Genomic DNA, 13,785 nt, shown 5'->3' on the forward strand with positions numbered 1-13,785 from the left:
CCAGCCCTGGAATACTGCCATATATAACTTCACATGAAACATTCATTTTAATTAAATAATGATAATGGGAATTCTTTTGGTGAACCAGGATGAAATGCTAAAGCTGGAGAAAGTGTTCACAGCAGCGTTCTACATGATTGTGTACAAGATATTTTTTTCCTTGTTTTCCAGTAAAAAAAAAATATTAACTCTACATCAAAATTGAGATGCCTAAGGGGACATTCATATAAGACAGATTTCCTGTAGAAATTGTTTTTAGTATGCCATTACTCTGAATCCATTCAGATGTATGGAGTGGATTTTCAGATTTCTGCTATGAATCGGTTGTGTGCAAACCATAAAGAATAATAAAGCATTTAATAGAAATGTGACCTTTAAATAACATTTTATAGTTTAAACATAGATATAATCTACATAAAACTTGAGAAGTCTTGTCTACACATGTATTCCTTATCACTGCCAGTTGTATTCACAATTCTGCTTCTTGATAACATGTTAAAATGCTTGTTGACTGACACATGCCTCTAAAGATTAGCTAAGCTCTGATAATAGAGGGAGTGTTAAAGTGGGTTTACACCAACCGAATTAAGGCATTAACCGACCACCGATCAGTAAACATTTACCACTTGGCATTCATTTAATAGCCTTTTCACACAGACAGACCATTCATCAGATGCTCAATAGATTGTTCAGCATGCAAACGCTTCCATTTTTCTTTGATGTGCAGGTCTTGTTCACACAGATTGATGTGCGGCCGAAAACGATTTTACAAAAGATCATTCCACTCTACAAAAGAGCATTTTGCTCGTTCACCGGATGCTCAGCAGCCTGTTTAGTATGCAAAATTATTGTGAACTGAGCTCTCTTGTTCACAATAATCTTGCCAGTGTAAATGCACCCTTAGAGTACTGTATGGGATTACACTTAGCATTCGCAAGAAATGCTGTGAGATCTTAGGTCTGAAGCCTGCAAAATTTAGAAAGCAGCACTGGACTACAGTGAGATGCATATCAAGAGTAATGCAGAGTAGTTTGTTGAAAAACATCAAAGAATTGCTCTAATGGAAGAATACTGTGACTCCCAGAGAAATTTTAAGGCTGCACACAAAAAAATGTAGGAGTCAGTAATACCCATGGTATGCAGCCAACACAGGGTGGTTGTGGTCAGTCACCATAGAGGAGGAGTGTCTGGCCATAGTTTGGGCCCTGCAATGCTTCCAGACCTACCTGTACAGGCGTACCTTCACCGTGGTGACCGACCACAACCCCGAGTTGGCTGCACACAGTGTCTGGTACCAATGGAAGGTTTCTATGCTGGAGCCTTGCACTCCGGCAGTACGACTTTACCGTTAAACACAAGAAGGGCAGCGAGCATGGCAATGCAGATGGATTGTCCCGCCGGGGCGAGCCTGCCGAGGTGCGCATGAAGGAGTATTGAGAGGTCCTGCCTCTGTAGCGCAGTCCAAAAGGGGGAGGTGTTAGGAAATATGAAGTATTGTTTATTATTCTAGAAACACATACAGGGCTATCGGCTGCAGCTCCTTGGTTTCTGAATGACATGCAGGCACCTTCCCCCATTACGTTTGTGTTGCCCAGGCACATAGCTGCAGTTTTCTTTGCCTGCGTGTGATTCCTGCCTCCCTCTCTCCAGCTACACACGCTGATGTAATGTCAGCTGCTGACCAGCCAAAACCAGCCATTGTTTAAAAGCACAAGACACGTGATTTCTTTATTCATGCAAACTGGTATATACTAACGCAGACTAGGCACAGAAGTAGGAAACCTAGATTTTTGGAATCTATGTGGCTATTCACCACAGCATTTGTCGACATCTGAGCGCCCCAGAAAGCGAGTAAAGGTTAGCTGCTTCCCCAGAATACATAGAGATATGTGTTATGAATGGGAAACTGAGGAGGAAAAACAAGACAACAAGCTAAGTCTCAGAAAACCAGAGAAGTTAGTAACTATGCAGATTGCAGATCCCAGATCTTAACCGCACAACTAGAAGCAGTCGTGGAGCGTTCCTACGTTGGTCCTAGACGCCTCATCACAACCGGAGAACTACATAAGCCTAAAGCAGCAAAAGAGGAAAACTAACTGCCACAGAGCAGACCCCAAAGGAAAGATAGCCCCCCACATGTATTGACGGTGAAGCAAGATGAAAATACAAACAAGGCAGGAAAAAAGGCTGAGCAAACGATGTTGCCCGGCTAACTAAAAAGGACAGAAAAGGAAAGACACTGTCTGCAATCTGCCAAAAACAACCTACAAAAATATTGTCCAACACTTCTGATAGCAAAATTAACCCTGAAGTCACTAGACTTCTAAACCTATATCAGCACTCTGAAATATTCTGAGACAGAGCAAAAAAGAGGCCAATCTAATAAGGAACAAAAAGCAGATTGGCAAATACTGATTAATAGGAGTGGAAATTCAGCATAGCCCCAGCAGGGGCAAGCTGATTACGCAAAAAAACTGAATTGACCAACAAGCGCAAGTGTGAACATTAGCAAAAAACAAACTTAACTTGAGAAGACAGGAAGAGAGCTGAAGTCCAGGACCTGAGAAGCAGACTGAATCACCAGCACCCGGATAGGGCGTCGGCTGTCTTATATCCAGTCTCATACTCCAGAGATCCAATCGTTATCTTCCTCATCAGGTGGCAGATCACTACCACTTAAACCAACAGCACTACCTCCTGTCACCTCCAGAGGGAGAACGGAAGGGGAACTCTCAACTGGTGGAGCAGAAAATGAGTTCATGACAGATATGATGTTTAGACTTAAATGAAAGTAAACTTTGTCCAAAAACCTATAACACTCCTGCTGGTATGCTCTGAGCCCCGTAGCCCAAGTTACGGCATGCAGAAGTTTGTAGTAACTTTTGAAATGGGGAGTACACTCCCTAGCTCTGCCCACCCAGTGATATCAGCGAAAAGAAAGTATAAGGTGATGATGCCCAAGTAGGAAGTTGTCTTTTTGCCTGGGGACCAGCTGTGGCAAGCTGTACATTTTGACCTGCCTCTCTGGGAGGGTCCCCTCCCCCTACTCCACATGGCGTGCCATTGACTGATAAGTGTAAGTTCTCATTTTAAACCAATCTTATTTTGTAATTGTCTGTATATACTGTAGTTGTCTCTCTTTGTAACATCTTTTGTACTTTTGTAAATGCTGCTTATTCTTTTTGGAGTAAAATTTACCAGTTCTGTTTTCCTTGCTCTATAAACGTATTGCCATAGCCTCTGATCTCAAATTACGCTACCAAGTGGGTTGGCTCCTGACACAATATTGATGTTAATATAGAACTAGGAGTTGGTGGTGGCGAGTGTACTGAGGTATCTGGGAGAATCTGGCAGTGACGGAACGGAGGTTTTGTGTGTGTATTTCCTGCCTGGGACTAGTGTCATACATACCGCCGCCCTCCCTGCAGAGTGCCCAACAGCCAGTACATGACCATGCAGAGTTTCTGGCGACTACTTATCCTAGGTGTAGTTCCCTGACTGTCCTGAGGGTAAGAGGGGTGCCAGAGAGCTGCAAGTTCCAAATCAGAACTGGAAAGTGGCATATAATAAATCCCTGATGAACTGGGGGGCAACTACACACCCCTGGTTCATGACATATTGGTGGCAGAGTGGTGGGATAATAGAGCATTAGTGATCTGGTTTAAGCAATCATTCCTCTCACTAAAAACTTGCACGGTTCTTGAGAGGATCCTGCGCAAAAAGTTTTGGAGAACAAACTCAGTGTTTAATAGTGCTGAGAAAATACTGTGTATCTAACGATTACCCCCTCACCTTCTCTTTGTTTTCCTGTCCTATCTTTTATTTGGCAACCATTGTTATGCATGGAAAAGCCTGGTATAAGCAGTAGTCAAAGGACTCTCTTATTGCCCTTTGCATGTCAAAACAGATTGACCCCACGGGTAAAAACAAAGGCCAAATGGTCGTGGATCTGGTGCAACTGGAAGCAGCTCAAGACCGTTCCCAGAGCCCAGGCGCAGGTGGTGCTGCTGCGGGGGTCTAATCGGTGAATGCCAGCCCTACTCACAACCAGGGTAGAGTGGACCCTCCATCTGCACATGGCCTTGGAACAACTCCCCACAGACGATCGTGAGGAACGTCTGAAGCTGATGCTGCAGTTCCAAGAGAGACAAGCCCAGTGGGAAGTGGAGAGAGCTGAGCAGGAGGCAGAGAGAGCTGAGCAGGAGGACCAAGCTCGGAGGAACCATAAAATGCAGATGATCCAACTCGGGGCAGTGCCATCTACCACACAGAGCAGCGAGTCCAGCAATGCTCTGCTCCCCAAACCCCAGCCAGAGCACTTTCCTGTGATGGAGAAGCATGGGCACTTGGACATTTTTCTGCAGGGATTTGAGAAAGCCTGCACACAGTACCAGCTGCCTGGAGACCAATGGGTCCGATACCTAACCCCAGGGCTTAGAGGAAAAGCCCTGGAGGCGTTTGCATCTCTCCTGCGAAGACTAAGATGGAGACTATGAGGCCATCAAGCAGGCCCTGACAAAGAAGTACCAGCTAACTCCTGAGGTTTACCATAAAAAGTTCTGGAACCTCCAACGTGGCCCACATGACAGTTATAGTGATGTGGTGCATGGACTCAGGACCCACTTTGACCAGTGGATCCAAGGACTGTCAGTGGATACCTTTGAGACACTGCAGGACCTGATGATAAAAGACCAGTTTCTACATCTCTGCCCAGCTGAGGTGCTACAGTTTGTGATGGACCGGGAGCCAAAAGCCGGGGATAAAGCAACACAGATCGCCAACACCTACGAGGCCAACCTTAAACCGGAGGTACGGAAGCTGGTCACCGCCAGCTGGAAAGGGGTAACCCAACCCTAGTACCCCTGCCAGCTGACTCACTGGAGGCCCTGTCTCCTTTGCCAGCGCAAGGCCTACATCAGACCCTCGCAAGTGTGCAAGTGGACTGGACATCTCAGCGCCACTTGTCCAGACAAGCAGAAGAGTTCCCCAGGCAAAGCCTCAAGGCCTAATGCAGTTGTTCTTTTGGTGAGTGGGGCGGTTGGGAAGGTCTGTGAAAATTTACAGCACGTCACCATGGGGAGCCGTGTCGCTACAGGCCTCAAGGACACCGGCGCTGAACGAACCCCATCTGACCCAATCCAGCAGCCCCTGAAGAGATTATTCCGGGGAAAACCCTGTCACTGGGACTGGGGGCATCCGCTGTCCCTTGCCGATGGCCCGGGTGTTTATAGATTGGGGTGCCAGGAGTAGGGTGAAGGAAGTGGGGTTGTCCGAAAACTTGCCCACCGATGTTTTGTTGGGGAGTGATTTGGAGAGGATGATTGTGTCCCTGACACCCCGCCCCAATCTAATACTGAGGGTAATGCTAATGACAATGATGTGAATATGCATGCTTTACCTGACAGTGATTTACCCGATAATGCTTTACCTGACAGTGATTTACCTGATAACAATTTATCTGATAATGATGTTATGCCTACAGGTGCAGGAGTACTCAGCCACATCACGCTGCGGGGTGAAATATTTGAGGAACCCATAACAGGAGCAAGTGACAGTGTTAAGGGAAATGGGGAGATGCACGGGAACCATGAGGAAGGTGATGCCATGCAACTGACCAGTACCACAGAGGAAGGTAACTGCCCCATATATAGCACTGCTCCTGAGGTATTGGGGGTAGATGGGGAGGTAGTACCCATAGCAGCGCCGGCTGATGGGACTGTGGAAATCCACAGGAAGATAGCCTATGCAGTCAGAGTGCCCAAAATGTAGGCAACGTCCTGCATTCTGGATCCTCCTCAGTCAGAAGGCTGACTGAACCAGAGATGGACCCAAAGTAGGTCCCAGAGGGTTTTCCGTGAGGAAGGGACCTTGACGTCACTTCTGGCCATCTCCCATCAAGAGTTCCAGGCTGCTCTAAACTCAGATGCGAGCCTGGAGACCTTGAAACACCGCACCCAGGAGCCCACTTCTGAGACTGATAAAGAGAGGGAGACAGTTCTCGGTAAATCCCAAAAGGAGTGGTTGAGGGAAAGACAGCTGGTCGTCCCATACCAATTTAGGAGTGAGTTGTTGCAGATTGCCCATGAGATCCCACTCGCTTGACACTTGGGGATCAGCAAAACTAAGGTCCAGCTGTCCCAACACTTCTATTGGCCCAAGATGGGGACAGATGTAGCCAACTACTGCCGCTCCTAGCTCACATCGCAAATTCGACTTCTCCAGCGATGTTCTAGGAGTGCTGAATGCTCATGTAGGAAAACTCGCACACCAGAAGACTTCATCCATGTCAAATTTATGTTAAGAACCTATAACTCTGCCCTTCACCTTGCCAAACAGACCTACTTCACCACCTTGATCTCCTCACTATCCAACAACCCCAAGAAACTTTTTGACACCTTTCACTCCCTCCTCAGGCCAAAAGCACAAGCCCCTATCACAGATATTTGTACTGACGACCTTGCCTCCTACTTTATAGAGAAAATAGATAATATCCGTCAGGAAATCTGCTCCCAGCCACCAAGTGCTGTGACTCCCATCCCTCCCTGCATTTCCCTTGGCTCACTCTCCACATTTGATACCATCACAGAAGAAAAAGTCTCCAGACTCCTCTCTTCTTCTCATTCAACTACATGCATTACCGATCCCATTCCCTCTCATCTTGTCCAGTCTCTCTCTCCAATCGTCACAACTCACCTAACTACAATCTTTAATCTAGCCCTCTCCTCCGACATTTTCACATCCTCCTTCAAACACTCCATCATTACTCCATTATTAAAGAAACCTGCACAAAAAACTACAGACCAGTCTCCAATCTCCCCTTCATCTCTAAACTCTTGGAGCGCCTTGTCTACTCCCGCCCTACCCTTTACCTCCCCACTCATTCACTCCTAGACCCTTCACAGTCTGGCTTCCGCCCCTACACTCGACAGAAACTGCACTCAAAGTGACCAATGACCTTCTGACAGCAAAATGTAATGGTGACCATTCTCTGCTCATTCTTCTCGACCTTTCTGCAGCTTTCGACACTGTTGACCACCGTCTCCTACTCTCTAGGCTCCAGTCGCTAGGCATCAAGGACACTGCCCTCTCCTGCTTCTCTTCCTATTTTTCTAACTGCTCTTTCAGTGTTTTGTTTGCTGGCTCCACTTCATCTCCTCTTCCTCTCACTGATGGGGTATCTCAGGGCTCAGTCCTTGGCCCCCTTCTCTTCTCTCTCTACATGGCCCCAATTGGACAGACTATCAGTAGATTTGGCTTTCAGTACCATTTTTATGTTGATGACACACAACTATACACATCATCCCCTGACCTTACCCCTGCTGTACTACAGAACGCCAGTGACTGTCTGTCCGCAGTCTCCAACTTAATGTCCGCTCTTTATTTGAAACTCAACCTCTCCAAAACTGAACTTCTTCTGCTCCCGCCGTCTACTAACCTTCCTAAATCTGACATTTCCCTCTACGTGGGTGGCACCATAATAACATCCCCGCAGCAGGCCCGCTGTCTGGGTGTTATTTTGACACCAATCTCTCCTTGACATCCCATATACAATCTCTTGCCCGCTCTTGAGGCTTACACATAAAGAACATCTCTAGAATCTGCCCTTTTCTCACCATGAAAACAACAAAAACCCTCACTGTCACTTTGATCCACTCCCGCCTGGACTACTGCAACGCTCTATTAATTGGCCTCCCCATTACTCAACTTTCCCCTCTCCAGTCTATCTTTAATGCAGCATCCAGGGTCGTTCATCTAGCTAATCGGTATTCAGACGTGTCCGCTCTTTGCCAGTCGTTACACTGGCTGCCCATTCATTACAGGATTCAATTCAAAATACTTGTTCTCACCCACAAAGCTCTCCACAGTGTGGCATCCCCTTACATCTCCTCCCTCATTTCTGTCTATCGGCCTAACCGATCGCTGCGCTCTGCAAACGACTAACCTCTGCACTAATCCGTACCTCCCACTCCCGACTCCAAGACTTCTCCAACGCTGCACCAATCCTCTGGAATGCTCTACCCTAAGAAAATAGGACCATCCACAACTTGCACAGGTTTAGGCGCTCCCTCAAAACACATTTATTCAGAGCTGCCTATCACGTTCCCTAATCAAAGTCATTTTATGTGTAAGTGTGTGTGTGTAGCCAATTCACTATCTCTATCTATCCCCCATTCCCTCAAGATGGGTGGACCATGATTGTAAATATACACCTGTACTTTGTATCTCCTCCACCTCATTGTAGATTGTAACCTGTCCCGAGCAGGGTCATCTTATTTTGCTTTAATTATTGTATTGTTAACGTTTTTACTTATGACTTGTGTTTGAAACTGTTAAACTGTAAAGCGCTGTGGAATATGTTGGCGCTATATAAATAAAGATTATTATTATTACCCATAGGCACTCCATGTACCACCATTATGGCAAAGAAAGAAGTCAACTTTATTATCTGACGAAAGATAAACACTATAGGGAAACAAAGCACACCAGACCATAGGGTGATATAGTGATATATTGGATCCAGGTAATGTGCTCACCTGAGCAAGTTATGTCGGCATAACGGTTGCTGCTGCTCCTTGGTGGGATGAACTCCACCTGGATGGTTGAAATGAAAATGAAAATCGTTGATCCAATAATATAAAGAAGCATTTTTTACTCCGCAATGCATTTCCATGACGGACTAGCGTCATTCTCAAGAGTACAGTTGGTTGATGCCAGTCCGGCATGGAAACGCGTTGTGGAATAAAAAACGCTTCTTTATATTATTGGATCAAGGATCTTCATTTCGTTAAACACAGCCCAAACCTTGATTTGTCTTTACCTCCAAAGTTTACTATCTGTACAGAACACAATGATTTTGATCTTCAGCTTTGCAAGGCTTGATATCTTACTTTTACATGTAACCTGTCTTCATATTGTAGCTTATTATTATTGTAATACAGTTCCATAGAAACTGACAATTACCTGCTACTGATGAACTGCCTTCCAGTGTAACAATCCTAGATGGGTTTTCCAAGAGGTTTTTAGTTATATGCCCCATAACTTTATCAACAGTATCAATGAGTCCTCCAACATCTGGGGAAACCTGCAAAAAAAAATAAAATAAAACTCTGTTTTGAAATGCATTGATAGCTCTAATTTTATTCACTAGCATTTTATAAGTCTATAAAACCATGAAATCCATTTACATAGTGTACTGGTTTTAAGCAGAATTTCAGTTAAAGTAAGCCATTCTGCTGGAAAAGTGAAAGGCTGAATGTCAGAGAGAGGAGGGCAGAATGTCAATTAAACAGCAATAATATAATACTTTTTACACCAACCATCCTGATAACGGCATGAAAGATCCATGATGATTCAACCCCAAACTGACATCCTGGCAAAATTCCTTAAATGTTTTAGACATTTTAAAGCTGGAAGCAATTTTAGCAGATGATAACTTCACATTACTGCATATTTTATCATCAGTTCTGGGTAAACGGGATGCAGACCTTATGTTTAGTTACCATAAGGAAAAAGCTACCAAATGGGCTTCATATGTATAGAAATTTCTGATAGATTGTGACCTAAGACCTATGCTAGCCTTACCTAGCTCCTAACATTACATAATGCTATACTATTTAATGTAAGATATCTGAGTATGGAATAGTTTGTATCATTCATCTGCATTTGGCTGGATTACAGGAGTCTCGATAATGTTGATGTCGACCATAGAAATTGTGAATTAATCTGGTACAATCATGCTTTAAGATTTTCTCGGAGAAAACTCTACTGTAAAATCTTTCTCAATATTTTGTACTCGCAACCTTGAGTTTGGCCTTTTACCAAGATCATTTAGTGCTAAATGTTGTATACAATTGGATTCATTGTTGCATTAGACCTACTTAACCCACCCAAAAGATTAAAGTAAGAGATGTTCAACCCATCTGTAATAACACTACCAAAGCTTACTTCAGGGTGGGCTCAGAGTGGGAAACAAAGTCTGAAGTAGCCGGAAAAATCTTTCAGGCTTCTATTATGGATGAAGCAAATGCTGATGATACTGACATTGAATTATTTCATGTATCTCTACTTTTGATCCTCCATTTATCATATTTTGAACAACCCCTATCACACCATCAACAGTTCAGAAATACATCATTCCTAAAGGTGGCCATTAGACAACTGTCGGCAGAACCAACCAATTTTTGTAGAACCTACCAACCATCTAATATTCCTGACAACTATATAAAGATTACCCATACACATTAGACTTAAGTCATCTGAACCAATATTATCAGGATCATCCGACAATCTAATGTATATAAGAGCCTATTGATTTTCCCCCATTTGAATTTTAAGGAGCAACCCTCGGTGATGAGACCCCTTACTAGTGGTGTGTGTTTTTTCTGCTGTCCCTTTTGGAAACATCCTAGCTGAACGTTCATGTGTGAGATGGAGTCAGAAAAGATAGTCCTATAGATGTGAGATATTTTATGTGGATAGAAAGCTTAAAAGTCAGTCCTTTTGGATTTCAAGACAGATCTTTTTGCTCTCACCTGGGATAAGCCACCACCAGTGGAGTGTGGCAGTGGTTTACATCTTGCTAATATTTGAAATACATGCACTCTTGGTAAAGCTGAGCATGGATTTGTAAGAAGATGTTGGAGTAATAACTGTTAAAATGAGGATGAGTGACCTCATGGAGATCAACATCCAACACTGCGGAGACACCATCACATGTTTCTCAACGCAGTGATGCTAGAGCAATGCCCCCATCTCTTATGGGAAATATGCAAAAACATGTAAATCAACAGCTGCGGAGACACCATCACATGTTTCTCAACGCAAGCAATGACTAGCCAGGTCTTTCACCGGGAAGGAACAACCACGGGAATGGCAGTCTCCAATTAAGGAAACCACCTATGCCAAAACATGGTATCCATCCACAGACAGCTGTTTTGGGGTATTGCCCCTCATCAGTGTGGAGCAGGAAACTGGCTAGTAGGAGCAATGCCTAGTAAAAGACTGTGAAAATGAGGATGGGTGACCTCATGGAGATCAACATCCAACACTGCGGAGACACCATCATATGTTTCTCAACGCAGTGATGCTAGAGCAATGCCCCCATCCCTTATGGGAAATATGCAAAAACCTGAAAATCAACTGTTGGCCAAATGTTTGCTAGATAGCTTAAGTTCTGCTTGTAAACCTTAAAGTCACTTACTAGGCCCCTAAGTCATTTACCTTGGTTTGTAAAGTCTTTCTCAAGTAATGAATCTACTTCATGCCATGAACATAGTGTAAGGGTATTTGACATAGTAGCTATTATGGGACTTTGTCTTTGGTGGGACAAATCCAGCATAGAACAGATGAGGTAGCAAAAACCTGCTGACAGATTTCCTTTAATGAACCAGGGCCTACATCTTTACTTACTTCATCTACACTAATCACAGTAAATTCTATGCTGGACAAATCCAGCATAGAATTTACTGTGATTAGTGTAGATGAAGTAAGTAAAGATGTAGGCCCTGGTTCATTAAAGGAAATCTGTCAGCAGGTTTTTGCTACCTCATCTGAGAACAAATGATCTAAGCAAATTGACCCTGAATCAAACAATGTATCACTTAGTTTACTGGGGGAAACAGTTCTGACACAATCAGAGGTTTTAGATTTCGCATAAAGCAAAGCTGAGAAAGCTGCCCCCGTCCACACCAGGCTCTCTATAGCTATAGAGCTGCTTATCACATGAGGGGGTGGAGTCATACTGCACATCAGACCTGGCAGTAATAATGTCCTAGTGATAAAACCTTCATTGTAAGTAAACACAGCTGTGTTTTAACCTACCTTCTTAGATTATATAGCAAAAATCTGCTGGCAGATTCCCTTTAATACGGGCATTTTATGTGTCAGTCTTAATGAGGGGCATTTATGGAATTCATTAGCGGCGAACATCACTTAATGACACATCTTCTCAATGGCATGTGCCTTCATGCTCCTAACCAGAAAAATGTCCTAACATATGAAAGGCCCCCACTTGAAGAATTTGACAGATAGGCTTAGCCATGCCCAATACAACCCTGGCTTTTACCCAGATCCACCCACTTTCGCAGAGCTGGGCAAATGTCACAAACTTTTTACGCAATTTTATGTTGCACAAAAATTTAGAAATTTTTCAAAGTGTTTTACCCTAGAACTTTGACGTAGAGACTTTGATGAATTGCGGCCATAATTGAGTGTTCAATAAAAGGAAAAGAGATACGGAGAATCATGGAATAATCATAGTAACTTGACTACAATGTTAAAGAAATGACACTACTATACTTACTATTGGCATATTACCCCAGGTAGGTAAAGAAAGAACTTCTCCCACAGTTTTGAGAAAGGCCTAAAAGTATACAATGCAATGAATCAGATTATACTCATGCATATTTCAGACAGATGTTTCCCAGCAAACTAATTCTGAAGCAAAACAAATGCCTTGCAGGAAATACATGCATCCTCAGCATTAAAGTTCCTGGTTTATGCCTACTTAGTTTATAGGTATATTACTTAACCGATTAATTATAATGGAAAAATACATGGGAATGATACAGTGCTTCAATTAGGCTGTAACATAGGCCAATGAATCTAGCATTAGATGTAGTGGCATTTAGTGCGGTTCTGCAGAATCGCCTCTGCTCACAGATAAATCTTTTACAATACTAAATGCACAACACTGCAAAATGGAGAAAGTCATTTTTTTATGTCACATTAAAGATTCTATAGATTTTTAATGCAAAAAGAAGTGTTAGGAATTTGCAATCCCTTGACTGGAAATTGGAAGAGATTATTCCATTTTGTAAATGGCGAAGTAAAATAAATGGCACAAAGTCCATGTTTATTTGCTTCAATTTCAGACCCATTGTTTTGAAGGTGGTTTTAATTAATCACAATGGAAGCTATAATTTACATTGTGGAATAGCATGATTGTTATTACATGAAATCATGAGTAATAAAGATGTTTTCTCGGACTTTAATATGAATGTGCAAAGTGACACCTCTTCATACAATGTACAGTATATGGTGCTGCAAGCTTCCCCAATTCACTGGTATGGGAGATTGCTTGTAGTACCAATCATGTCCACAACACAGTGTATGGAGCTGTGCCGTGTCCAGTGACTGTGGTCCCGCTAAGGCCTGTTTCACACTTCAGTTTTTTTGTGTCAGTTAAAATCCGCCAAAATGGCGGAAAGCGGATACATTGCAAATTGATGTGAACGGATGCTACCGGATCCGTTTTTTGACGGATCCGCCGAATGAAGAATTTTAAAGGAACCGCTGCCCGGGAAGGAGAAGGAGAAGGAGAGGGAGAGGGAGAAGGAGAGAGAGAGAAATTTTCTGTCCGCCAGAAATGATTTCAGGGTTAAATTTCCGGCTGACTTCATTCCTCCGGGCATGCGCACTTTAAAAATGCGGATCCTGCAGCACAAAAAACGTTGCCTGGTCCGTCCAGGCATCTCGGTGGATGCAAAAAATTGACGGATCCGCAAAAAAACGGATCCAACGGATGGTCATCCGTCAAGATCCGCCGGTAATGCGAATCAATGGGGAAAAAAACGGCAGATTTTGACTGATGGTCAAAAACGGAAGTGTGAAACAGGCCTAGTCAGGTGACCGGTAGGGGTGGCAGGAGTCAGACACCCACTGATCTGATATTGATGACCTATGCATTGATCAATAATGGTAAAAATCAAAAATACAATTACAGAAAATCCCTTTAAATACTGAACTATGATTGGATATAATATTTTAAGGTACATTGCTATATGT

General features: G+C 43.5%; 1 protein-coding gene across 2 annotated transcripts in view; it reads right to left on the minus strand.

Moving 5' to 3' along the window:
- Positions 1–13,785, minus strand: part of ADGRD1 (adhesion G protein-coupled receptor D1) — a 1,079,490-nt gene that overhangs the window by 917,562 nt on the left and 148,143 nt on the right. For both annotated transcript variants that reach the window (XM_073557041.1, XM_073557040.1), the window contains 2 exons: positions 12,302–12,361; positions 8,962–9,082 (listed from right to left, as the gene is read on the minus strand). In XM_073557041.1, the coding sequence (XP_073413142.1) occupies positions 8,962–9,082; positions 12,302–12,361 (181 nt within the window). The remainder of the gene's footprint in view (positions 1–8,961; positions 9,083–12,301; positions 12,362–13,785) is intronic.

Source organism: Dendrobates tinctorius, unplaced genomic scaffold (assembly GCF_039654945.1).
Source record: "Dendrobates tinctorius isolate UK_male_01 unplaced genomic scaffold, ASM3965494v1 ptg000243l, whole genome shotgun sequence".
In the NCBI taxonomy this organism is placed as follows: domain Eukaryota; kingdom Metazoa; phylum Chordata; class Amphibia; order Anura; family Dendrobatidae; genus Dendrobates; species Dendrobates tinctorius.